The sequence below is a fragment of the Schistocerca americana genome, chromosome 1 (assembly GCF_021461395.2).
Source record: "Schistocerca americana isolate TAMUIC-IGC-003095 chromosome 1, iqSchAmer2.1, whole genome shotgun sequence".
NCBI classification, from domain to species: Eukaryota; Metazoa; Arthropoda; class Insecta; order Orthoptera; family Acrididae; genus Schistocerca; species Schistocerca americana.
The window spans coordinates 856,949,669-856,976,997 of record NC_060119.1 but is presented as its reverse complement, the minus strand read 5'-3'; the positions used below and the strand labels follow the sequence as shown (position 1 = coordinate 856,976,997).

The window sequence follows — 27,329 nt, the reverse complement described above, 5'->3', positions numbered from 1 at the left end:
TGCACCATACAAGCCATATTGCTCCTCAAGTTTTAAAATTATATAATCAACAGCATAGGAGAATTCTTATTATTAAAAATGTAACAGAAAATAGCAGATTACACAAGGAATCCTGCTAAGATGCTACAGCCTATAAAATAATAGAAGCAAAGTCAACATCCTTAAAACCTAAACCTCTTTTTTGATTGGATCTCTCTAAAATTTGCAGTGGTGTATACATAATATCAATTATAATGGGAACTAACAGAGCAATACTGATTACTCATTCAGCCAGAGAGTAAGTTCAGGTAGTGTTGCTGGGCATAAGGTCTGATTCTTTCATGAATTTTATGAAGAACAAGTTCCCTAGTTACTTCAAGCATATCGGATCTCTGAGGTCTTATGTACAGATATGCAATGATGGACAGCATTACTGACAAGGAGAAGCATATGTAAATAAAGTTAATAAACAATTATTTTAGTACTATGGTGATTCTATACAAATACATGCAAATGCTAAGTGCGTGTTTATAATTTAAAAAATGAAGCTATGGTTAATGTCTCGGAACGATATGCATGTTCATATGCTGTGACTCTGTTGGATTTTGATGCATCTCTCTTTCACATAAAAACGAAACACACTTTATGTAATGCACTACATGTAGATGGAATGATGTTGAAAGAAATCTATAGTGTCATTTTCTACAGGAATGCAATATTAATGCTCTTTCAGACACTGTGTATGCATGTAAACAAACAACTTGGAAAACAAAGGATTTGCGGTTTTACTTTTTTAAATGTAGCTCTGAAAATGAAACACAGTTTTGTTTATTTTATTTATTAGTGTTATACGATCAGATAACTTTTTACTGTTGTTTTAACTGATTGGGTTAAAAAATGCTTGTAACTTTTGTGTCACTATCACAAAGAATCAACACAGGTTACAGGGCAACAATTTGTCCCGTATTTGAAGTAAATCGTATTTTTTCATATCTCACAATTCGTGTACAATACAAACGTGATTATCTCAGAGAGATGTAAGGGTTAAAACCTTCATATCAGCGTTTTAAACAGTGTTTTGATCATTAAGAACGACAATTTTGGAAGAAAACAAACATCTTTATTGTTTACAGTCTCATTTCATGAACATCAAATTACTGAGATGCTGCACAGATAAGGTAAATTCGTCACTATTTGTTGTGTTTGTCAGCTGCGACTAGCGTTTAGAACATGTGAAGCAAACACCAGGAAGCAACTACCAAGCTGTACAGGAAAGTTGCTTCAAATTATAGCATTCAAGACACACAACAAAATGACTAGCAGAACTTCTGTGCATAATTCTAAGGAGAAATGACTTAAATACTCACCTATACGCTAGGGACATGCATTGAAACAGCTTTGCTAACGATGTCTCGATGGAAACTTGTTGCGTTTTTTCTTGGCGATTTGCACTGATGAATGTCTCAGTATTCGAAATGCTAATGGCAACAGCAACCGTTTTGTTTTCTTCCTCAGGCAACGCGACTGCCACATTGAATTCGTCATCTTGTGCTTCAGCCTCAAAATCTGATACCATAAAATGTCCCGAGTGTATTGCCTCTTTCTCGGGCTTCTTCTTCCTCTCACCAAAGGAATCAGCTCCCTGCGTCATGCTGTACACTTTTCGATACGCTAAACCACTACACTGCATTTGTACTGATTTAAAAAGTATGTCAATGAAACTCAAATATGAATGTCACTACTTTTCCACTTGCGTCGGGCACTAGCCATCCTCCGAACTGTCTCCATATCACAAACAGATGTACAACGCGTATATTCACGTTAACACAAACGCACTTCTCATGAGCCAAACTTAGTTACGGAGTCGCCTCCTGAGAGCACTAGTGTTCCATTTAGTTTGTGCTCCGCATTACAGATGGCGCTGCAGTAGCGGTGACAATAGGCAGTTGGAGTAACAAGTAGATTGCTCGGAGTGATGTGACATCACGCGAAAAGATGCGGAAGTATGAAGTATTAAAGGTATGAGCCACGATGTATTCGAAACGGGCATAGCAAAATACGTCTTTAATTAATAAATTTGTCATATGCTCGGGGCTACAATTACCGGGCTTACACACAATGTCTGTGTTTTACTAACATGCGTACATTGTTAAGCTTGCAGCGTCTTGATGTTCCTATCATATTTAGCATTTAACATTAGTAAAAGTAGTTGATTTATCACAACAAAATACCACTTTTAGTCTGTTTTTAAATACCAACTTGCTTTTCGCTTGTTATTTCATGCCAAGTTTTCTTTACATCGTTAACATAATCACGTTCTTACCAATCTGTCTGCAAATATCTATTGTAAAGCATGCCGCAAGCTTGTCTGGCGTAGGTCCAGAGTTCGATTCTGAGGAAGGTGACAGTTTCTTTGGGATTTGGGTGTTTTACAAAATATATTTTAACTTCGGCATGTCTGTCGGCACGAGGGGTATTAGAGTGACGCCTACGCTCCCTCCATAGACCGTTGTTCATAATGTAGGTTACTTTCACTGTAGACAATGGTGCTTACAATGACCCCCCCCCCCCTCCCCCTTTGCCAGAAATTTGACACGCCTCACATGCCTAGGATTTTAATACTGGTAGCAACAACACACAAATATAACAAAACTAATAATAAATTAATAGTGTGTTTATACCAGTTCATCACCCTAACATAACTTCAAAGAAAATGAAATCCAAAGGGATCCATCGTTTGAAAATTTGATGAATGTTTACGTTATGAAACGATTTAAGAAACTTTAAAAACTATGAGAAGTCATAATTTACACACCATAAAATCAAAATGGGTACGCTCCATAATAAATATTTCACTCAGCATTAAATTTGTGAGCACAGGCCTGCAGACTATTACTAGGCAAGCGTGTAAATAGGGGAATGCTACCCGTTTCAGTAGTCTCTGCCTATATTTGGCAACAGCCAATTTTTTTTATTTTTTTCTTGGTGAAAGTTGTTTCCCTTCGTCTTGCCTTACTCAATTTCCTCGAACTCCAAACCATGTAGGTTTTTTTGTTGGAAACAAACATAGTCAGTCCGTGAATGAGCGCCTTTAGTTGCACGAATATTTTTTCAGCTGCTCAAGCTGAAAGCCCATCCACGTGGGCTTACTCCTAGAAAGTTAACTAAAAAGTAGAATGCTTTACCATTTTCGAGCACCACAGTTTTTATGCTACATTATTCTTCTTGGCTAAAAAGTCTGGAAAACGATTCAAGTAAAAATATAAATGGTTTTGATAAGTATTCTTTAGGGAGGATGAATGAGCCTCCCTTGCATCCACGCCTAGGAAAGGCCGGTATTACACTATCAAATTTCTTTGTCCAATATCTTTGTCAAAGATATTTGATAGTGTAATAGGGACTTTGTCAAATGTCGTCCAATATTTGATCAAATCTAGGGCCTCGCTGTATATTTGATCAAAGAAACCGCTTGTCTTCTGTTCACTGCAATGTGACATGTTACCACATGGAGCGCTAGCATCGCTGCAGCGTTCTGTCGTCTGTATTGTTTTTGTAACCATTGCCGGTAAATACAATTGGTGTGTGCTGACAACTACAAAATTAATTGAGATGTCTGAAGCTGATGAGGCGCTTTACAACGTGGGGCACCATGAATACAAAAATAGATTAAGAAGATTGGAGACCTGACCTAACCGAACCTAACATAACATAACCCTCTCCTCTAACAAGGAATCGGAGTGTTACAGTGAGCCTGTCTTCTGAATATGTAGCAGTTCTTAAGTGAATATTGTGCTTTGTGATATGAGGATACACTTCATTGAGCACATACAGAAATGTATGCTCATCCATTCTTAAGTAATTGATGTGCGACTTGACTTCTTCCACTGTAAGCTCACGTAACAAGTTTTGTTGAATGCTTTTGTCGTGTCGTTGTAAAACCCACGGCTTCACCCAGATTAGATTAGTTTTTCGTTCCATAGATCTGTGCTGAGGAGATCCTCGTGGATGTGGAACATGTCGATTTTTTTAAAGATGAAATAACAATACTAATAATATGAATAAATACAATACATCATTTGTTTCTATTAAAAAAATTCGCCAATGGAGTAGAAGGAGTTGGCCAGTAGTAAGTCTTTCAGGCTCCTTTTAAACTGATCTTTATTTCTAACTAATTTTTTTATGTTTCCTGGCAAATAATTGAAGATGAGTGTTCGTGAGTAGTGGACCCCTTTTTGAACTTAAGTAAGTGCTTTTAAGTCCTTGTGCAGATCATTTTTGTACCTGGTATTGTATGTATGAACTGAGTTGTTTGTTGGAAAAAGAGATATATTATTTACGACAAATTTCATTAAGAAGTAAATATACTGAGAGGCAGTAGTTAGTATACCCAGTTCTTTGAAGAGGTTTCTGCAGGACGTCAGTGAATTTACTCCACAAATAATACGTATTACACGCTTTTGGACTCTGAAAACTTTTGTTTGACTTCAAGATTTACCCCAAAATATTATCCCATATGACATTATGGAATGAAAGTAGGCAAAGTATGCAAGCTTTTTCATTTTTATGTTACCTATGTCTGCTAACACTCGAATTGCAAATACAGTTTTGTTAAGGCCTTTCTGCAGTTCTGTGGTGTGCTCCTCCCAACTGAATTAATTATCAAGTTGTAATCTCCGGACTTTTAAGACTGTCAACCTCGTATGTATGGTTCCATTTTTCCCCCACTTCTTTTCCGCATGTGCACACAATGCAATTGGGGTACGTACAACTGCTGCAGTTAATAACAAGTTGTTGTCAGCCATCTTGAACTTTTGACGAAAAATTTGATGACAGTGTAACACCCCTTCTAGCGCTACGTCAAAGATCTTTGTCAAATATATTGGTCGGAATATTGGATCACATCTTTGATCAAATCTTTGACAAAGACATTTGATAGTGTAATACCGGCCTAATGCCCAAATATCGGCCTGGCGCAACAATTGGTAGCTTTGTTTCAACATTGAGATCTACAGAAATGTATTGTTGCACACTCCAGTACTGTTTTACAAGTACTTGTGACTAACAAAGAGTGGAGATACGGAACAATCTGCTACAATTTTATGGACTCACAGCCATCCCAAGGAAAGAAAGAAGAAGAAGAAGAAGAAGAAGAAGAAAGCAGACTGTTTCTATCGTAAGATACTGGAAACTGCAGATTACTTAGAAAACAACTGTATGGGCCATGCTGAAATATTACTGGAGAGTATAGAACCGGTATCAGGTTGATCTGACAAGGAATATTTATTTTATATTTACATTACATTACCAGTAGTCGCAGTCCATGAAACGCGAGAAGAGTGGAAAGAAGTGAAGGAAGTACATTTAATTTAAGTGCAATACAGTTACAATGCTATTTACATCATATAAAAACTGAACCGTTAAATTTAACAGTTTATGTGACGATACGCATCGAACGAATTTTCCAACGGAAAGTGCTTTAATTCTGCCTTTAACTCCTGCATATTACCTACACAATTACTGTGCTCTAGTAGGTTGCTGAATACAGATGCACCCATGTATCTGACCCTTTTCTGTAGTAAAGTTAGCCCCGCAAAGTCTTTGTAGAGGTTCTTTTCTCTATCTTTCAGTAACGAGAAATACTGGTAAACATTGGCGTATTCTGATGATGTTGGTAAGGCATGCAACATGAAACTTATCAGTGCATAGATATGCGTACCTCAACTAGAAAACCCACTGACTAGAATTAATAGAGGGTCTTGGTTCAGCTATGTTTCCAGTATGCATGACTACTGCCATAGACGATTTCAAAATGAGGAGAACTAGGTTATTCTCCATAATTCTATTCAAGAATGTGTTATGGATTCCTTTTCCGGGGAAATCCAAGTGACACGGCAGGTATTTTCAAAATACAGAAGCGTATTATAATAATATTTTGTGTTATCCCCAGAAACAGTTAGAAATCTACTCTGTAGGAATCAGTATGGGTTTCGAAAAAGACGATCGTGTGAAACCCAGCTCGCGCTATTTGTCCACGAGACTCAGAGGGCCATAGACACGGGTTCCCAGGTAAATGGCGTGTTTCTTGACTTCCGCAAGGCGTTCGATACAGTTCCTCACAGTCGTTTAATGAACAAAATAAGAGCATATGGACTATCAGACCAATTGTGTGATTGGATTGAAGAGTTCCTAGATAACAGAACGCAGCATATCATTCTCAATGGAGAGAAGTCTTCCGAAGTAAGGGGAGTATCATAGGACTGTTGTTATTCGCAATATATATAAATGACCTTGTGGATAACATCGGAAGTTCACTGAGGCGTTTTGCGGATGATGCTGTAGTATATCGTGAGGTTGTAACAATGGAAAATTGTATTGAAATGCAGGAGGATCTGCAACGAGGTGCAGGGAATGGCAATTGAATCTCAATGTAGACAAGTGTAATGTGCTGCGAATACATAGAAAGAAAGATCCCTTATCATTTAGCTACAATATAGCAGGTCAGCAACTGGAAGCAGTTAATTCCATAAATTATCTCGGAGTAGGCATTAGGAGTGATTTAAAATGGAATGACCATATAAAATTAATCGTCGGTAAAGCAGATGCCAGACTGAGATTCATTGGAAGAATCCTAAGGAAATGCAATCCGAAAACAAAGGAAGTAGGTAACAGTACGCTTGTTCGCCCACTGCTTGAATATTGCTCACCAGTGTGGGATCCATACCAGATAGGGTTGATCGAAGAGATAGAGAAGATCCAACGGAGAGCAGCGCGCTTCGTTACAGGATCATTTAGTAATCGCGAAAGCGTTACGGAGATGATAGATAAACTCCAGTGGAAGACTCTGCAAGAGACGTTCAGTAGCTCGGTACGTGCTTTTGTTGAAGTTTCGAGAACATACCTTCACCGAGGAGTCAAGCAGTATATTGCTCCCTTCTACGTATATCTCGTGAAGAGACCATGAGGATAAAATCAGAGAGATTAGAGCCTACACAGAGGCATACCGACAATCTTTCTTTCCACGAACAATACAGGACTGGAATAGAAGGGAGAACTGATAGAGGTACTCAAGGTACTCTCCCGCCACACACCGTCAGTTGACTTGCAGAGTATGGATGTAGATGTAGAATATCTTGGGAAGACCTCTTCAAAAAAACCGGGCGTTTTAACAACTACTTCACAAAGAAAAATTGGATGGTTTTATTCAAGAGAAAGAACTTGACACATGGAGCAAATAAATAGTGCGTTGATCCACCTCTGGCGTTGTGTAAGCAGTTATTAGCCTTGGCATTGGTTGACAAAGTTGTTGGATGTCTTCCTTAGGAATATCGTGCCAAATTCTGTCGAATTGGCGCGTTAGGTGATCAAAATCCCGAGCTGGTTGGACGGCCCTGGTCCAAACGTTCCCAGTTGGGGAAAGATCCGGTGACCTTGCTGGCGGAGGTAGGATTTGGCAAGCGCGAAGGCAAGCAGTAGAAACTCTCGTGGTGAGTGGGCTGGGATTATCTTGCTGAAATGTAGGTCCAGGATGGATTGTCGTGAATGACAACAAAATGGGTCGTAGAATATCGTCGACGTACCCATGAGCTCTGACTGGACTAGAATTGTCTAGAGTGATGAGTCATGCTTCGAACTGAGCCCCGATGACGAGAGAAGACGTGTCTGGAGACACCGTGGACAGCGGTGGGATACCAGTCTGACTGTTGCTCGCCATACGACCCGACAACCAGGAGTGATGATGTGGTGTGGCAATTATTTTCATAGCAGGACCCCTTCGGCAGTCAGCCGCGACACCTGACAATACTGCGGTAAGTCGACAATATTCTACGCCCCGTTTTGTTGCCCTTCATAAAAAGCCATCCGGGTTCACATTTAAGACGCGAGAATTTTTACTGCTTGTCTTCGTTCTTGCCAAACCCTACCTTGCCCGGCAATGTCACCAGATCTCTCCCTAGTAGAGAACGTTTGAAGACTTATGGGCAGAGCTCTCCAATCATATCCGGAATTATACGATCTAACGCGCCAATTGGGCAGAATTTGGCACGATATCTCTCAGAAGGACATCCAGTAGCTCTATCAATCAATGATAAGCTGAATAATTGCCTGCGAGAGGACCAGAGGTGAACCAACGCGTTTTTGACTTGCTCCTATTCTGAAGCTCTTTCTATTGAATTAATCATCCACTTTTCCTGAAATTGTAATCATCTTTTTGTTTGTACATGTACAACACATCTAGCGACTTCCGTCCCATTCGGTTAATGCCTTCATGGTGCATACCTTTTTTTTGTCTTAAGAGCGCATATTTATTAATGTCCTTTGTCATTACGTACCAACATTTCTCTGTTCACAAAAGACAGTGAAAAGCACGGCTATGGGAACAGGATAAAAAAATCCTCTAAAAAGTATGCTAGTATATCTGGGACACTTACTAGATAGCATTAACAGACGGGATGGGTTCATTGGGTTCATTTAGCGGGCACGAGAATGTTACGGAGGTGCCCATCAAACTCCAATGAAAGGTTACAAGAGAGACGATGGAGACCATGGAGAAGTTTTCTGCTAAAAATCTGAGAGCATACGTTCCAAAAAGCGAAACACCCATTATTTTCTCACATAGAAATCCCACAAAATAACCAAGACGACAAAGCCGGAGAAATTATGATTCATACGATTCGCCGACTGTCGTTCATTTCAAACAGTAGTATTGAAAACGAAAGGGGAGAAACGGATGGGGTACCAGAGCTGAGGTACTCTCCGCCATAAGCCGTAAGGTGGCTTGTGGATCGTAGCTGTAAGTGTGGTGGACGTAACAGCTGCCGTGCTGGGAGACGTTTGTACGAAATACGAGTATTTGCCAGTACTGAACTAAAAATGCGGATAGGGGATAATTATCTGTCTCGTGGGATGGTCTGCGTAATATGCTTAAAACGAATCAGATACAAGAAGAAAGTGTATTACGTAAACGAAAGTTGGTAGGCGTGTTACTACACTACTGGCCATTAAAATTGCTGCACCACGAAGATGACGTGCTACAGAAGCGAAATTTATCCGACAGGAAGAAGATGCTGTGATATGCAAATGATTAGCTTTTGAGAGCATTCACACAAGTTTGGCGCCGGTGGCGACACCTACAACGTGCTGACATGAGGAAAGTTTCCAACCGATTTCTCATACACAAACAACAGTTGACCGTTGTTGCCTCGTGTAAGGAGGAGAAATGCGTACTATCACGTTTCCGACTTTGATAAAGGTCGGATTGTAGCCTATCGCGATTGCGGTTTATTGTATCGCGACACTGCTGCCCGAGTTGGTCGAGATACAATGACTGTTAGCAGAATATGGATTCGGTGGGTTCAGGAGGGTAATACGGAACGCCGTGCTCAATCCCAACGGCCTCGTATCACTAGCAGTCGAGATGACAGGCATCTTATCCGCGTGGCTGTAACGGATCGTGCAGCCACGTCTCGATCCCTGAGTCAACAGATGGGTACGTTTGCAAGACAATAACCATCTGCACGAATAGTTCGACGACGTTTGCAGCAGCATGGACTGTTAGCTTGGAGACCATGGCTGCGGTTACCCTTGACGCTGCATCACAGACAGGAGGGCCTGCGATGGTGTACTCAACGACGAACCTGGGTGAACGAATGGCAAAACGTCATTTTTTCGGATGAATCCAGGTTCTGTTTACAGCATCATGACGGTCGCATCCGTGTTTGGCGACATCGCGGTGAACGCACATTGGAAGCGTGTATTCGTCATCGCCATACTGGCGTATCACTCGGCGTGATGGTATGGGGTGCCATTGGTCACACGTCTCGGTCACCTCTTGTTCGCATTGACGGCACTTTAAACAGTGGACGTTACATTTCAGATGTGTTACGACCCGTGCCCGCATCTCGTGATCGTGCGGTAGTGTTCTCGCTTCCCGCGCCCGGGTTCCCGGGTTCGATTCCCGGCGGGGTCAGGGATTTTCTCTGCCTCGTGATGGCTGGGTGTTGTGTGTTGTCCTTAGGTTAGTTAGGTTTAAGTAGTTCTAAGTTCTAGGGGACTGATGACCATAGATGTTAAGTCTCATAGTGCTCAGATCCATTTGTTACGACCCGTGGCTCTACCCTCCATTCGATCCCTGCGAAACCCTACACTTCAGCAGGATAATGCACGACCGCATGTTGCAGGTCCTGCACGGGCCTTTCTGGATACAGAAAATGTTCGACTGCTGCCCTGGCCAGCACATTCTTCAGATCTCTCACCAATTCAAAACGTCTGGTCAATGGTGGCCGAGCAGCTAGCTCGTCACTATACGCCAGTCACTACTCTTGATGAACTGTGGTATCGTGTTGAAGCTGCATGGGCAGCTGGACCTGTACACGCAATCCAGGCTCTGTTTGACTCAATTCCCAGGCGTATCAAGGCCGATATTACCCAGATGTGGTTATTCTGGGTACTGATTTCTCAGGATCTATGCACCCAAATTGCGTGAAAATGTAATCACATGTCAGTTCTAGTATAATACATTTGTCCAATGAATACCCGTTTATCATCTGCATTTCTTCTTGGTGTAGCAATTTTAATGGCCAGTAGTGTACATCTGGAGTTACTGTCTGGTGTGCCATTTCATATGACAGCAGTAACACTGTCGTGGTTATTCCACGCACCCTGGCTGCAAATTTGTACGTCAGTCTGGTGATTCGACCTGCTGTGCTACCATTTATGAACAGCGTTCGAAGGGGTGTTTTCCAACAGGACAACGCTCACCCACATATTTCTCTTGTAACCCAACATAGCCTACAGAGTGTCGACATGTTGCCTTGGCCTGCTCGATCACCAAATCTCCAATCAAGCATATATGAGAAATCATGGGACGACAAGGCCAGCGTCATCCACAAACAGCATTAACGGCCCTTGATTGACCGACAAGTGTAACAGGTACCTAACTCCATCCGACGAACTGTCACCCGTCATCTATGCAACACAATACATGCACGTCTGCATGCTTGCACTCAACATTCTGTTACCAGTTATTACCAGTATTATCAGTTACACGAGTTATTAATGTTCTAGCATTTCATATTTGCAATGGCGTACCTCGCACGTTCATTAACCTGTGATCTTTCAATATTAATCACTTAAATATGTTAACTAGCCAAATGCATAAATTTAATTATTCCACGTTATTATTTTTTAGTATTGCGATTTTCTTCCCATCGGTGTATTTTACGCTCCGTATTCAATTAAGATATTTTTAAAAGTTTTTTATTATTTTTTTAATGAATCATCATTCTTCTGACTGGTTTGATGGGCCCGCCACGAATTCCTATCCTGTGCCACCCTCTTCATCTCCGAGTAGCACTTGCAACCTACGCCCTCAATTGTTGCTGGATGTATTCGAATTTCTGTCTTCTACAGTTTTTATCTCTAGTATCATGGAAGTTATTCTCTGATGTCTTAAAAGATGTCCTGCCGGCGTGTGTCTTTTCTTGTCAGTGTTTACCACAGATCCCTTTCCTCCTCATTCCTTACCCTATAGGCCCACATAATTTTCAACATTCTTCTTAGCACCACATCTCAAATGCTTCTGTTCTCTTCTTTTACGGTTTTCCCACAGTTCATGATTCACTACTATACAATTCTGTGCTCCAAACGTACTTTCTCAGAAATTTCTTCCTCAAATTGAGGCCTATGTTTTGTTAGTAGTAGACTTCTCCTTGTCAGGAATGCCGTGTTTACCAGTGCTAGTCTGCTTTTTATGTCCTCCTTCTCCGTCAATCACGGGTTATTTTGCTGCCTAGGTATCAGAATTCCTTAACTTCACATCTGCTTCGTGATCACCAATTTTTATGTTAAGTTTTTCGCTGTCCTCGTTTCTGCTACTTTTCATTACTTCCGTTTTTCTTCGATTTAGTCTCAGTCCATATTTTGTACTCATTAGACTGGTTATTTCATTCAGCAGATCATGCAGTTCTGCTTCACTTTCACTCAGGATACGAATACCATCAGCCAATCTTATCACTGATATCCTTTTACCTAGAATTTTAGTTTCACTCTTGAACCTTTCTTTTATTTCCGTCATTGCATCTTCGATGTATATATTTAACAATAGGGGCGAAAGCCTACACCCCTGCCTTACATCCTGTTTAATCTGAGCACTTCGCTCTTGGTCTTCCACTCTTATTGTTGTTCCCACTTGGCTCTTGTACACATTGTATAAACCCGTCTTTCTCCATAGCGTATCCCTATTTTCCCTAGAATTCGAACATCTTGCATCATTTTACATTGTCGAACGCTTTATCCTATGGACGTGTCTTTATTTTTCTTTACTCTTGCTTCCATTATCATCCACAAAGTCAGAACTCCGTCTCTGGTGTCTTTGCCTTTCCTAAAGCCAAACTGATCCTTAATTTTCTTTTCCATTCTTCTGTACATCATTCCTGTCAGCAACTTGGATGCATGAGACGTTAAGCTGATTCTAAAATTAAGTCTTGTAGTCTTCGGAATTGTGTGGATGATATTTTTTCCCAAAGTCAGATGGTATATCACCAGACTCATACATTGTACATACCAACATGAAGAGTCGTTTTGTTGCCACTTTCTCCAATACTTTTAGAAATTCTGATGGATTGTTCTTTTGCCCTTTTGCGTTATTCGATCTTAAGTCTTCCAAACCTCTTTTAAATTCTGATTCTAATACTGGATCCCCTATCTCTTCTACATCGACTCTTGTTTCTTCTTCTATCATGTCATCTGATAAGTCTTTCCCCTCATAGAGGCCTTCAATGTACACTTTCCGCCTACTCGGTCTCACCTCTGCATTTAATAGTGGAATTGTTATTGCGCTCTTAAAGTTGCCGTCCTTGCCTTTCATTTCATCAAAGGTTGTTTAATTTTTTTATATGCTGAGTCAGTCCTTCCCACATCCATTTCTTTTTGATTTCTTCACCTTTTTCATACACCCGTTTCGTCTTACATTTCCTGCACTTCCTATTTATTTCATTCCTCAGCGACTTGTATTTCTGTATTCCTGAATTTCCCTGAATATTTTTGCATTTCCTGCTTTCATCGAACAACTGTAGTATTTCTTCTGTTACCCATGGTTTGTTCGCAGTTGCCTTCTTTGCACCTATGTTTTTCTTTCCAACTTCTGTGTTTTCCCGTTTTAGAGATGTCCATTCGTCTTCAACTGACTACCTACTGAGCTATTTCTTATTGCAGTATCTATAGCCTTAGGTAACTTCAAGCATACCTCTTCATTCCTTTGTACTTCAGTATTCCACTTCTTTGCATATTGTTTCTTCCTGACTAACCTCTTAAACTTCAGCCTACTCTTCATCACTACTGAATAGTGACCGGAATCTATATCTGCTCCTGGGTACGCCTTAGAATCCAGTATCTGATTTCAAAATCTCTGTCTGACCATGGTGTAATCTAAGGAAATCTTCTCGTATCTGCTGGCCTTTTCCAAATATACCTCCTACTCTTGTAATTTTTGAACAGAGTATTCGCTATTACTAGCTGAAATTATTGCAGAACTCAATTAACCTTTCTCCTCTTTCATTCCTTGTACGAATCCCAAATTCTTCTGTAATCCTTTCTTCTACTCATTCCCATACAACGACATTCCGATCTCCCATGAGTATTAGATTTTCGTCTCCCTTTACGTGCTGAATTACCCCATCAAAATCGTAATATATTTTTTCTATCTATTCATCTTCGGCTTGCATCGTCAGCGTGTATAGCTGACTATCGTTATCGGTGTTAGTTTGCTGTCGATTCTGATGAGAACAATCCTATCACTGAACTGTTCACAGTAACTCACTCTCTGCCCTATCTTCCTATTCATAACGAACCCTGCTCCCATTATAGAATTTTCTGCTGCTGTTGATATTACCCTATACTCATTTTATCAGAAATCCCTGTGTTCTTTCCACTTCAGTCCACTGACCCCATCTGTATCTAGAGTGAGCCATAGTATTTTGCTTTTCAGATTTTCTAGCTTCCCTACCACGTTCAGGCTTCTGATATCCCACGCCCCTAGTCGCAAAACATTATCCTTTCGTTAGTTATGCTGTCTTTTCCTCATGATGGCCACCTTTCCCTTGGCAGTCCCCTCCTGGATATCCGAATGGGGGCTGCTACGGAATCTTTTGCCAATAGAGAGATCATCATGACACTTTTTCACATGTCCTGCGGATACACATTACGTGTGTTTAATGCAGTGGTTTCCATTGCCTTCTACAGCTTAATGCTTGATCATTGCTAATTCTTCTGCCTTTGGGAGCAGTTTACCACCCGAAGGGAGGGGTAGTGCCCTGAACCTTTGTCCGCTCCTCCGCCCTCTTTGGCGAGGCCGTTGGCCAAATGAGAGTGACTTCTTATGCCAGACGTCTTGGGCCGCCTTTGTTGACGATTTTTATTCAAAATTGAAAATTCGAACCTAGGACTGAGGACGTTTTGTTTACTAATCAAAGATACTACCCCCACCCTTTTTTTTGTTCGTTGCATTTGTTCGGGGCGGACGTCCCATGATGCCTGTGCAAGTTCATCGTTGATCCTTTCAGTCTTTTTTTTTTATTATTACAAAGGGCAGCTAACTCGCTGACCGAACGCGCTGAGCTATCCTGCTGACCCCTTAGACCACGGGTTGAGAGTAATGTGATAACGGAAAGACTGTTTCAAGTTAACTAAGACTGTTTCAAGTTAACTTCGATTATATTTTATAACAAGTGGGACAAAATTTCGTGTTGCCTCGGCTTGGCATAGCAATGGGACGACTGTCTTGCGCTTTATTTCCGTTTCTGGACTTACAATCGCATCCTTTCGACTGTTTTGTAGCATGGTTCTGGAAGCCAATGCAGCCTGGCGGAGAGCAAAGCGGTACAGAGAATGGCTGGAGTATCGCGAGTGGCTGAGCTCATGAGGTGCCTTCGGCTCGGAGGCAGAGCTGACGCTGAGGCTAGGTCTATGAAACACAGTCGCATACAATACAGGAACTGAAAAACATCTGCTGGGAAGCTGCCGCCATCCAACTTTATGCCAGGTGTCTGTGAATATGCTTAGAGGTGCACAGCTGTGTATTAATTTTGCTATGGATCACTCAACATCTTTTATAAATTTATTTTTCATTATATTTTTCATTGTAAATAAATGGTTAGTCCATATCAGCACTTCGTTTCCGTAATTTCACTGATTTTCCTCGTACTTACACGGGCTACTTCTACGAGTATCTGCGCCACCCTGTACCTACAGTACTCCTGTATCAGGGTTATGAATGTCTCTGGTTGCAAAATGTACTTTATGCTATAGTGATTGTGTAAGAAAAAATTTCAGCATTTGGGTTAAGCGAACAGTCTGATTCCACTCGTCTGCTTTGACCTATGACGTCCTGTCTGAAGTCACGAGTTTACATTGCGTAGGATGCAAGCAGCATGGTAAGCGACCTGCTATTAAATGTTATTTGTGGTTGTCTTAGTAAGTAGTGTAATTTCTGCTGTTTATTCCAAACATGTGATGTACGAGGTTGTGCGTAGCATGGAACCTTGCGCAGCTTAAATTGTTGATAGAGGAACTATTAACGATTATATATTATTTTTTCCTTACATGTATTTGGGTGTATTTGGTACGATTTCCGAGGGTAGAGTTAGGCAGGTATCTAGATGCATGACTCAAATGGTCGTGAGTGAAACGAGTAGTAATGTTGTTTATAATTTTTTTAAAATTATTTGGCTTTTTTTCGATGTGACGTTGTGAGGTTGCTGCACACATGAAATGGATTGTTCTTAATAGGGACTGTGTTTCTCTTACGGGGGTCTAACTCTTGTGATGGATGTTTGTTTTGCGATGTGGTTTGTAGTAATGATTCAGTGAAATGGGATGGACTCTGTGGTATTTATTGGTTGTTTATTTGTTTTCGGTTTTTGACCAGTTACTTTTCGTTTGTATATGCTTTCGGTTTATTCTGGAAGAATTCCTGTGTTATTTTTCGATTAAATCATTGCTTTGTGGCTGTGTGCCTGGTCTCCCTTCCTTAGTTTCAGCTATAAAGGTCAAGCGAAATATTCGATTTCAGCTGTGTGCTTTTTGCATGTTTTGTTCGGTTTGTTCTTGAGCAATGAGTCTGTGTTACTTTTTGATTTGTGGTTGTGTTGTGGGTGTTCCGGTATCCCTGTCTTCGTTTGAGCTATAGAGGTCAAGCGGTCACATTTCGATAATGTGGTTGTCTGTGTGTGTGTGTGTGTGTGTGTGTGTGTGTGTGTGTGTGTGTGTGTGTGTGTGTGGAAGGGGGGGGAGGGGAACTGGTAAACTGGTATTGCTTACCTATATAGGTCAACCGAATGATTCGAATCCAAGTTTGTTTTTTGTATATCTTCGTTCAGTTTTTTCTAGAGGAATTCGTGTGCGCTATTTTTCAATTTTTTGGTTGCTTTGGAATGAACTTAGCTTTACTATCGTTTTTTAAATTTGTCTCCATCCATCACCCTCTAATTTCCGCAGATGTTCCGTTAATTTCACTACATTAGCTGAGTGAAATATTTCGCTCATTTTTTTATGTTTCTATTAGACCGTAATGGTCTGTCTTGTGGTTGCCATCTTGAAGGATGTAATCGGCCTGTTGTCATGTGCGGTTGTCTTAGTAACTCGTGTAAACTATGCTCTTTGCTCGAAATATGACATCACGCGCCAAAGCAGACTGATGGAATCTGACCTTGCTCTATTCGGCTAATTTGGACAGAATGTTGATGCAGTACTACTCTCGTTTCAGGAACCTGGGGCTGTCTGCTAGCGTAACCTACAGTACATTACACTAACCTTGCTTATTTTATCTTAATTTGGAAAGAAAATGTCTGTAACTCTCCCCCTACGTCAGATGGCCTAGAATGTGAGTAGCGAAATCTACAGCGGATAGTACGCTTACAATATACAGGGCTTATCTCATTACTTCTGCAACAAGTAATAACTTGCCGTTAGATGGCTCTGAGCACTATGGGACTCAACTTCTGAGGTCATTAGTCCCCTAGAACTTAGAACTAGTTAAACCTAACTAACCTAAGGACATCACACACATCCATGCCCGAGGCAGGATTCGAACCTGCGACCGTAGCGGTCTCGCGGTTCCAGACTGCAGCGCCTAGAACCGCACGGCCACTTCGGCCGGCAGCCGTTAGATGGATCATAGCTGCAGTACTTCTCCTGTTTCAGGGTTATGAACATCACTGCTTGCAAAGTTCACAGCGTATTATTGTGCTTTCCTCATTTTTTGTGTAAAACTTATTGTCTTAATATGGACAGGTTGCTGATACCAAACTACTCCTGTTTCAGGGACCTGAGGGTTGAATGTTAGCATAATGTATGGTTTATTACACTGATTGCGGTTCTTTCACCTTGATTTAGAAAGAATATTTCTGCAGTTCTCCTCCTGGGTCAGGAGCCCAAGGATGGGTGCAGCGAAAAATACGGTGCATGGTACGGCTACAAGCAATAACGTGCTTTGGACGCAATACATGGTGAGTCACCTAACATTACCGCTGGATATATTTCGTAAACCACATCAAATACTGACGAATCGATTCCACAGACCGAACGTGAGGAGAGGGGCTAGTGTAACTGGTTAATTCAAACCATGAAAAAATGCACGGAAGTATGTTTTTTAACACAAACCTACCTTTTTTTAAATGGAACCCCTTCAGTTTTATTAGCACATCTGAATATATAAACAAATATGTAGTCAGTGCCGTTTGTTGCATTTGAAAATGTTAATTACCTCCGGAGATATTGTAACCTAAAGTTGACGCTTGAGTACCACTCCTCCGCTGTTCGATCGTGTGTATCGGAGGGCACCGAATTACGTAGGGATCCAAAGGGAACGGTGATGGACCCTAGGTAGAGAAGAGACTGGAACAGCACATTACGTCCACATGCTAACACCTTTTTATTGGTCTTTTTCACTGACGCACATGTACATTACCATGAGGGGTGAGGTACACGTACACACGTGGTTTCCGTTTTCAATTACGGAGTGGAATAGAGTGTGTCCCGACATGTCAGGGCAATAGATGTTCAATGTGGTGGCCATCATTTGCTGCACACAATTGAAATCTCTGGCATAATGAATGTCGTACACGCCTCAGTACATCTGGTGTAATGTCGTCGCAGGCTGCCACAATACGTTGTTTCATATCCTCTGGGGTTGTAGGCACATCACGGTACACATTCTCCTTTAACGTACCCCACAGAAAGAAGTCCAGAGGGCTGGCCAATTTATGCGTCCTCCACGTCCTATGAAACGCCCGTCGAACATCCTGTCAAGGGTCAGCCTAGTGTTAATTGCGGAATGTGCAGGTGCACCATCATGCTGATGTCACATACGTCGACGCGTTTCCAGCGGGACATTTTCGAGCAACGTTGGCAGATCATTCTGTAGAAACGCGATGTATGTTGCAGCTGTTTGGGCCCCTGCAATGAAGTGAGGACCAATGAGGTGGTCGCCAATGATTCCGCACCATACATTTACAGTCCACGGTCGCTGTCGCTCTACCTGTCTGAGCCAGCGAGTATTGTCCACGGACCAGTAATGCATGTTCCGTAGATTCACTGCCCCGTGGTTTGTGAAACCCGCTTCATCGGTAAACAGGTAGAACTGCAACGCATTCTCTGTTAATGCCCATTGACAGAATTGCACTCGATGATTAAAGTCATCATCATGTAATTGCTGATGTAGCGACACATGAAACGGGTGAAAGCGGTGACGATGCAGTATGCGCATGACACTACTTTGACTCAGTCCACCGGCTCTTGCAATGTCCCGTGTACTCATGTGTGGGTTCATGGCAACAGCAGCTAACACACCAACTGCACCCGCTTCTCCTGTAACGGGCCTGTTACGGGCCCGTTTGCGTGCTACGACCATACCTGTTGCATACAGTTGGCGGTAGATGTTTTGCAATGTGCGGCACGTTGGATGCTCTCTGTCCGGGTACCGTTCTGCATACACCCTGCAGGCTTCAGCTGCATTTCGTCGACACTCGCCATAGATGAGTATCATCTCCGCCTTTTGAGAGTTCGAATACACCATGGTCACAGTTCCTACAACACTACACTATCATAGACGTCTGGTAACACGGTGTACTACAGTTGATCTGCGTGCGGAGACGAATGCAGAATAACAATAGCAGCAAGCGCTACATGCGGACACTGCGACAGCTAGACCAAACCACAAGTGCACTACAGCCACACTCGTAAACACGGTCGTCATCGTAAACATGTCCCTGTAGATGCTGCTCGCCGACCGTGGCCCGTGTTTGTTACAACACGCAACTGAACGTCGGAGGTTTCAAGCGTCAACTTTAGGTTACAATATCTCGGGATGTAATTAACATTTTACAATGCAACAAACGGCACTGATTACGTATTTGTTTATATGTTCAGATGTGCTAGCAAAACTAACGTGGTTCCATTTAAAAAAACTTTTCTTTTTTTTTTTTGTCATCAGTCTACTGACTGGTTTGATGCGGCCCGCCACGAATTCCTTTCCTGTGCTAACCTCTTCATCTCAGAGTAGCACTTGCAACCTACGTCCTCAATTATTTGCTTGACGTATTCCAATCTCTGTCTTCCTCTACAGTTTTTGCCCTCTACAGCTCCCTCTAGTACCATGGAAGTCGTTCCCTCATGTCTTAGCAGATGTCCTAGCATCCTGTCCCTTCTCCTTATCAGTGTTTTTCACATATTCCTTTCCTCTCCGATTCTGCGTAGAACCTCCTCATTCCTTACCTTATCAGTCCACCTAATTTTCAACATTCGTCTATAGCACCACATCTCAAATGCTTCGATTCTCTTCTGTTCCGGTTTTCCCACAGTCCATGTTTCACTACCATACAATGCTGTACTCCAGACGTACATCCTCAGAAATTTCTTCCTCGAATTAAGGCCGGTATTTGATATTAGTAGACTTCTCTTGGCCAGAAATGCCTTTTTTGCCATAGCGAGTCTGCTTTTGATGTCCTCCTAGCTCCGTCCGTCATTGGTTATTTTACTGCCTAGGTAGCAGAATTCCTGAACTTCATTGACTTCGTGACCATCAATCCTGATGTTAGGTTTCTCGCTGTTCTCATTTCTACTACTTCTCATTACCTTCGTCTATCTCCGATTTACTCTCAAACCATACTGTGTACTCATTAGACTGTTCCGTTCAGCAGATCATTTAATTCTTCTTCACTTTCACTCAGGATAGCAATGTCATCAGCGAATCGTATCATTGATATCCTTTCACCTTGTATTTTAATTCCACTACTGAACCTTTCTTTTATTTCCATCATTGCTTCCTCGACGTACAGATTGAAGAGTAGGGGCGAAAGGCTACAGCCTTGTCTTACACCCTTCTTAATACGAGCACTTCGTTCTTGATCGTCCACTCTTATTATTCCCTCTTGGTTGTTGTACATATTGTATATGACCTGTCTCTCCCTATAACTTACCCCTACTTTTTTCAGAATCTCGAACAGCTTGCACCATTTTATATTGTCGAACGCTTTTTCCAGGTCGACAAATCCTATGAACGTGTCTTGATTTTTCTTTAGCCTTGCTTCCATTATTAGCCGTAACGTCAGAATTGCCTCTCTCGTCCCTTTACTTTTCCTAAAGCCAAACTGATCATCACCTAGCGCATTCTCAATTTTCTTTTCCATTCTTCTGTATATTATTCTTGTAAGCAGCTTCGATGCATGAGCTGTTAAGCTGATTGTGCGATAATTCTCGCACTTGTCAGCTCTTGCCGTCTTCGGAATTGTGTGGATGATGCTTTTCCGAAAATCAGATTGTATGTCGCCAGACTCATATATTCTACAGACCAACGTGAATAGTCGTTTTGTTGCCACTTCCCCCAATGATTTTAGAAATTCTGATGGAATGTTATCTATGCCTTCTGCCTTATTTGACCGTAAGTCCTCCAAAGCTCTTTTAAATTCCGATTCTAATACTGGATCCCCTATCTCTTCTAAATGGACTCCTGTTTCTTCTTCCATCACATCAGACAAATCTTCACCCTCATAGAGGCTTTCAATGTATTCTTTCCACCTATCTGCTCTCTCCTCTGCATTTAACAGTGGAATTCCCGTTGTACTCTTAATGTTACTACGATTGCTTTTAATGTCACCAAAGGTTGTTTTGACTTTCCTGTATGCTGAGTCTGTCCTTCCGACAATCATATCTTTTTCGATGTCTTCACATTTTTCCTGCAGCCATTTCGTCTTAGCTTCCCTGCCCTTCCTATTTATTTCATTCCTCAACGACTTGTATTTCTGTATTCCTGATCTTCCCGGAACATGTTTGTACTTCCTCCTTTCATCAATCGACTGAAGTATTTCTTCTGTTACCCATGGTTTCTTCGCAGCTACCTTCTTTGTACCTATGTTTTCCTTCCCAACTTCTGTGATGGCCCTTTTTAGAGATGTCCATTCCTCTTCAACTGTTCTGCCTACTGCGCTATTCCTTATTGCTGTATCTATAGCGTTAGAGAACTTCAAACGTATCTTGTCATTCCTTAGTACTTCCGTATCCCACTTCTTTGTGTATTGATTCTTCCTGACTAATGTCTTGAACTTCAGCCTACTCTTCATCACTACTATATTGTGATCTGAGTCTATATCTGTTCCTGGGTACGCCTTACAATCCAGTATCTGATTTCGGAATCTCTGTCTGACCATGATGTAATCTAATTGAGAGTTCGAATACACGTAGGTTTGTGTTAAAAAACGTATTTCCGTGCATTTTTGTATGGTTTGTATTAAACAATTACACTAGCCCCTCTCCTCACGTTCGGTCTGTGGAATCGGTTCGTCAGTATTGGACGTGGTTTACGAAATATATCCAGCGGTAACGTTAGGTGACTCACCCTGTATAACGGCACTACTCCTTCTGTTCCAGGCGTCTACACGCAAAAACTACAGTGCATTGTACTGTTACAGCGTACAAGGTTATTGTAAATGATTCATTGGTGCTGAAAGCATTGTTTATTGACAAGTGTACGGCATACAAAGACAATTAACAAGTGAAGAGATAGATACACCACCAAGTTTATAAGATCCTGCCTTGTGGCTCCTGTGCTCGGCAGGCGGCAGGCCTGTGACGGCACCCTACAAGACGGCGGTAGTTCCGGGGAAGAGATTTTGTGTGTTAGAACATGAGAAGTGTTCGTCAGTTACAAGCGTTCAGCACGTATTCGTAAACACATACGGAAAAGCTGCACCTGGTCACCAGAGCATTTTGCGTTGGTTTCGTCAGTTCTGTGGTACTGGTTGTCTGTTGTCTGTCCAAAGGGAAAAGTGCGTTGCGAAATCGTGGAGCACTTACGTGCTGTTCGCGCAAGTCGTGATCTGCTGATTCCATACAAAACGGTATGGAATGTTTTGCAGATATGTTTGCATTTCAAAACCTACCGTCTGCAACAGTTACAAAATCTGACTCCAGATCATTATGCCATCCGATTGGAGTATTGTATCCAAATGCTGCAAGCTACGGAAAATGATGATGACTTCGCGGGAACATCGATATTCAGCGACGAGGTGACATTCCATACGTTGGGAGAGAAGAATTGTCACATTGTGAGAGTGCGTGGTACTGAAATACCGCAAGTACATGTGGAATTGGAAAGGGATTCGCCAAAAGTGAATGGCGTCTGTGCCATATTCTTTTTCTTCGTCGAGCAGACGGTGGCATGTTCTGTGTACCTGGATATGTTGCAGCTGTGGTTGTTGCCACAACTGCCTACTGACTCCTCGGCTTTCATCTTTCAACAGGACATGGCTCCACCTTGCTAGAGCACAACTGTCCACACCTTTCTCAAGAGAGAACCACCACATTGCTGGATAGAGCCTGCTGGTCTGGGTGATGTTCCTCTGTTACCATGGCCACCTCGCCAGGTCTAATGTCATGTTATTTCTTCATGTGGTCTTATATTAAAGACAAAGTTTATGTGTCTCCAACACCAACAATGCTGCAAGCATGTTGGAATGCATCACTGTCGCTGTGACAGAAATTGACGGAGAAATGCTAGTGAACAAATGGATGAAACTAGATTACTATTTGGATGTGTGCTGGGTGACCAAGGGCGCACACAATGAACATCAATGAACATCTGTAGAACGCACCAGAAACTTGTTGAGTGTATATATCTCTTCGTGTATCACTCGTTTTTGTATCATCATCATCATTTAAGACTGATTATGCCTTTCAGCGTTCTGTCTGGAGCATAGTCCCCCTTATAAAATCCCTCTATGATCCCTTCAGTGCTAAAATTGGTGCCTCTTCTGATGTTAAGCCTATTAATTCAAAATCATTCTTAACCGAATCCAGGTACCTTCTCCTTGGTCTAACCCGACTCCTCCTACCATCTACTGCTAAACACATGAGTCTCTTGAGTAACCTTGCTTCTCCCATGCGTGTAACATGACCCCACCATCTAAACCTGTTCGCCCTGACTGCTACACCTATAGAGTTCATTCCCAGTTTTTCTTTGATTACCTCATTGTGGACACCCTCCTGCCATTGTTCCCATCTACTAGTTACCTGCAATCATCCTAGCTACTTTCATATCCGTAACCTCAACCTTATTGATAAGGTAACCTGAATCCACCCAGCTTTCGCTCCCATACAACAAAGTTGGTCGAAAGATTGAAAGGTGCACAGATAACTTAGTCTTGGTACTGACTTCCTTCTTGCAGAAGAGAGTAGATCCTAGCTGAGCGCTCACTGCATTAGCTTTGCTACACCTCGCTTTCAGTTCTTTCACCATGTTGCCATCCTGTGAGAATATGCATCCTACGTACTTGAAACCGTCCACCTGTTCTAACTTTGTTCCTCCTATTTGGCACCCAATCCGTTAATATCTCTTTCCCACTGACATTACTTTCGTTTTGGAGATGCTAATCTTCATACCATAGTCCTTACATTTCTGATCTAGCTCTGAAATTTTACTTTGCAAACTTTCAATCTAATCTACCATCACAACTAAGTCATCTGCATATGCGAGAGTGCTTATTTTTTGTTCACATATCTTAATCTCACCCAGCCAGTTTATTGTTTTCAACATATGATCCATAAATAATATGAACAACAGTGGAGACAGGTTGTAACCTTGTCTTACCCCTGAAACTACTCTGAACCGTGAACTCAATTTACCGTCAACTCTAACTGCTGCCTGACTATCTATGTAAAGACCTTTAATTGCTTGCAAAAGTTTGCCTCCTATTCCATAATCTCGTAGAACAGACAACTTCCTCCAAGCAACCCGGTCATATGCCTTTTCTAGATCTATAAAGCATAGATACAATTCCCTGTTCCATTCGTAACACTTCTCCATTGTTTGCCATAAGCTAAAGATCTGGTCCTGACAACCACTAAGAGGCCTAAACCCACACTGATTTTCATCCAATTTGTCCTCGTTTTTGTATGTCATAAATAAACCGTGGTCTGAAACCCGATGAATCATTTAGGCCAATCCTGTACTGTGTGTATCTCTGTATTTCTACAACAAAGTAATGTATTTCACCTCTCCTCTTTTTCCTGAGGTAGTCTGTATTTTACAAGTAAGAACAGTGTATATATCATTACTTGTGAGACAGAAGCTATGTTGCTTTTGGCAAATCATAATAACAATAACAATAATAATGATTGGAGTTCTCTTCGAGTTGCATGAATCTGAGTAAGTCTGGAAGCTAAATCTACTTTGTAGTGTTGGCTGAGAATATACGGTTTTTATGTCTGTATCTGCAGAACTGGACTAATTGTAATTTGGTAATCTGGTACATTTCTCTTCGATGAGATGGTATGTCTCAGAAACTTTACTGGCAGTGATTTCACTTCTCGAGAATGTCACTAACACGTGATGTAGCGGTTTATAATGTTGTTGCCAAGTCGCAGTTGCAATATGCAAGTCGTCTACATATGCCATGACCGTGTCTAATAATAGTTCCAGACCAAAGACGGTGTCCAGGGCCGTTATGAAGACCCAAGAGCTCACATTCAGCCTCTAGGCCAATACTTTAAATAAAGGTAGTATACTTGCGTGAGTCCTCCGTTAAGCTCACACGCCAATAGAAGTACATGAGATCTGTTGTAGACAGATATTGTGCTTCATACAATTTTTGAATTTGCTCCTGTAGTATGTCAGGTCTGGACCTGACTGGAACTACAATTTAATTAATGGATCCAACACTAACCGCACGGCGCTCCAAGCTAAGGTATGGCTAATAATGGACTACTGTAAGGTGACAAGGAAGTCTCTATGATATTCCATTGCAATATCTTCACGTTTTACGACCTCCCTTCTAGCCCATGGGATGGAATACGACTCATAACTATGTTTTATGTGGAACCACCTTCCTATGATACTGATATGCTTTAATTACCTCAAGTTTATTGGAGAAAACTAGCATAACAACAATAAGTTTGCTAGTCCAAGTGCCTGTTCCTCTGACAAACATTCTGGTTCTTAAACATTCTTGTATATTCGGACAGGATCATAGCTCACTGAAACCTGGTAGTCAAGGGAAGGCATGATTCGCTTACGATTGTGGACTGGGCCGTAATCAGCTACTATTGGTTCCCTTTTATAGTTACAAAAAACTTATTTTAAACCAGTAATTCCAGACTCAACAATAAATAAAAATACCACACGTTATTAATGAAGGAATAAACACCTGTGTAAATAATAGTGTTTTCAATGAGTTACAATTTAGCAAATCACCATTAAATAGAGATACAGCAGATAATGTTTTAAAAGCAAGCCACTGTGATCTGGGCAGAAGGCCTTACACACCAGGAATGGCAATAAATTACGAATTGTTTAAAACTCGCTGCAACTACAAATTACAGGTATTGAAATATTAAAGGCAAGTCCCCACAAACACAGAAGAAGGCATCTGTCGCCAATGGCAGTAAATAAGGTTTTAAAGGCTTACTGCGTAAATACAAATACCAAATTAGAATTTTAAGGCAAGTGACCACAATCACGGCTGAAGGCCTTACACGCCGGGAACGGCAATAATATAAAACATTTAGAAACTGCTGTAAAATAGCAAATACAATAGCAAAGGTTAATTAAAAAACAAGCAACCGATCACCAAACGGGTGAAAAAAGATGATGGTAAACTTTGTAACACGACGCTTAACATCCACTGAACACTACACTGCTAGATTTATTCCAGAAGGCGACCAGAACTATTAACGAGAACTATATAACATTTAATGTGGGCATACAAGGTATTGTAATAAATAATACAATAATAAAATACAAGGAACAGTACATAAGTTCCTTAAAGGCAGATTGTTCCCGCGGAAGGCGTGGGCTGAAGAAGCGTTACACTGAAATACTGGCCATCAGACCTCCTTTTAGAACACACATGTCTTACAAGAACCAAGGGGTCAGAGACGGTGCTCCAGGAATCGACCTCTGAGAAGGACCAGCAACAAACACTTCGCGAGCGATGAGATAGGCAGCCAAGAGTTGCATTCATTTCACAAGATGGTAACTCAGACTAGTGGCAGTCTAACTAGTGACTAATGATAATCTTGCTGAGGCTACCTGATGTCCGATAAGCCGAAAGCAACGATGGAACAATACGCCAAAGCCGGAACTGGCGGTCTGCATTACGTCCCCAGAATGCTGTGCTTAGAGCGCCCAGAACGAGAAGGAATCACTACCACCAGAGTAGAAGAATCACCAAGCAGCCTACAATCAAGAAAGCTGTCAAAACTACACGCCTTACCGGACAGCAGCGACAAGGCGAGGAAACGTACACTGCCATTACATACACTTACCCCCAGGGCAGGTAACTGGGGCGTTAGCGGCCACCAGGCAAGAAAAATTACCGCTGGTTGAACGTAACAAATTGTAACAAGCTGAACGCAGTAAATAGTAATAAGAAGTCGAGGAAAGCTAATCAGATCCGCCTTCCCCAAGCACTTCACTCGCTGCTCTTCACTTCGGCGACACTACGAGCAGCAACACGAACACAAGTCACTGGAGAATCGCGAGATATCACAATGGTGGAGGTTTCTCTCCTTGCATTGAAATGCACTCATCTTAAAGCTTGCTGGATCTGGTTTACGACGAGGTCGTGCACCCTCGTGACCACAGCCCTTCCATCCGGCAGTCCATGTGTGTCACCAGCGGTCCCGTCGTGTTCTGGCAATGCGCGGACCTGGCTCCTCCTCAGTGCCCAACCGAACTCGCACACTCACACGACCCGGACAAACAACGACGTTGCACACCAGCGGAGGAGAAATCGAATAATGATCACATTCTTAATCATTTCGCTAATAGGTATAGTACTGGAAAAGGTCTGGAAGGTGCATCCTGT

At 41.8% G+C, this 27,329-nt stretch overlaps 2 protein-coding genes across 3 annotated transcripts in view; one reads left to right on the top strand and one right to left on the bottom strand.

Moving 5' to 3' along the window:
* Positions 1-1,805, bottom strand: part of LOC124613573 (MLX-interacting protein) — a 403,061-nt gene extending 401,256 nt beyond the window's left edge. For both annotated transcript variants that reach the window (XM_047142290.1, XM_047142297.1), the window contains exon 1: positions 1,347-1,805. In XM_047142290.1, the coding sequence (XP_046998246.1) occupies positions 1,347-1,669 (323 nt within the window). In that variant the 5' untranslated portion in view covers positions 1,670-1,805. The remainder of the gene's footprint in view (positions 1-1,346) is intronic.
* Positions 1,806-1,959: 154 nt separating this feature from the next.
* The window catches only part of LOC124546839 (beta-glucuronidase-like), a 375,007-nt gene continuing 349,637 nt past the window's right edge, over positions 1,960-27,329 (top strand). Inside the window, exon 1 of the mRNA XM_047125067.1 lies at positions 1,960-1,998. Within this exon, the coding sequence (XP_046981023.1) occupies positions 1,975-1,998 (24 nt within the window). The 5' untranslated portion in view covers positions 1,960-1,974. The remainder of the gene's footprint in view (positions 1,999-27,329) is intronic.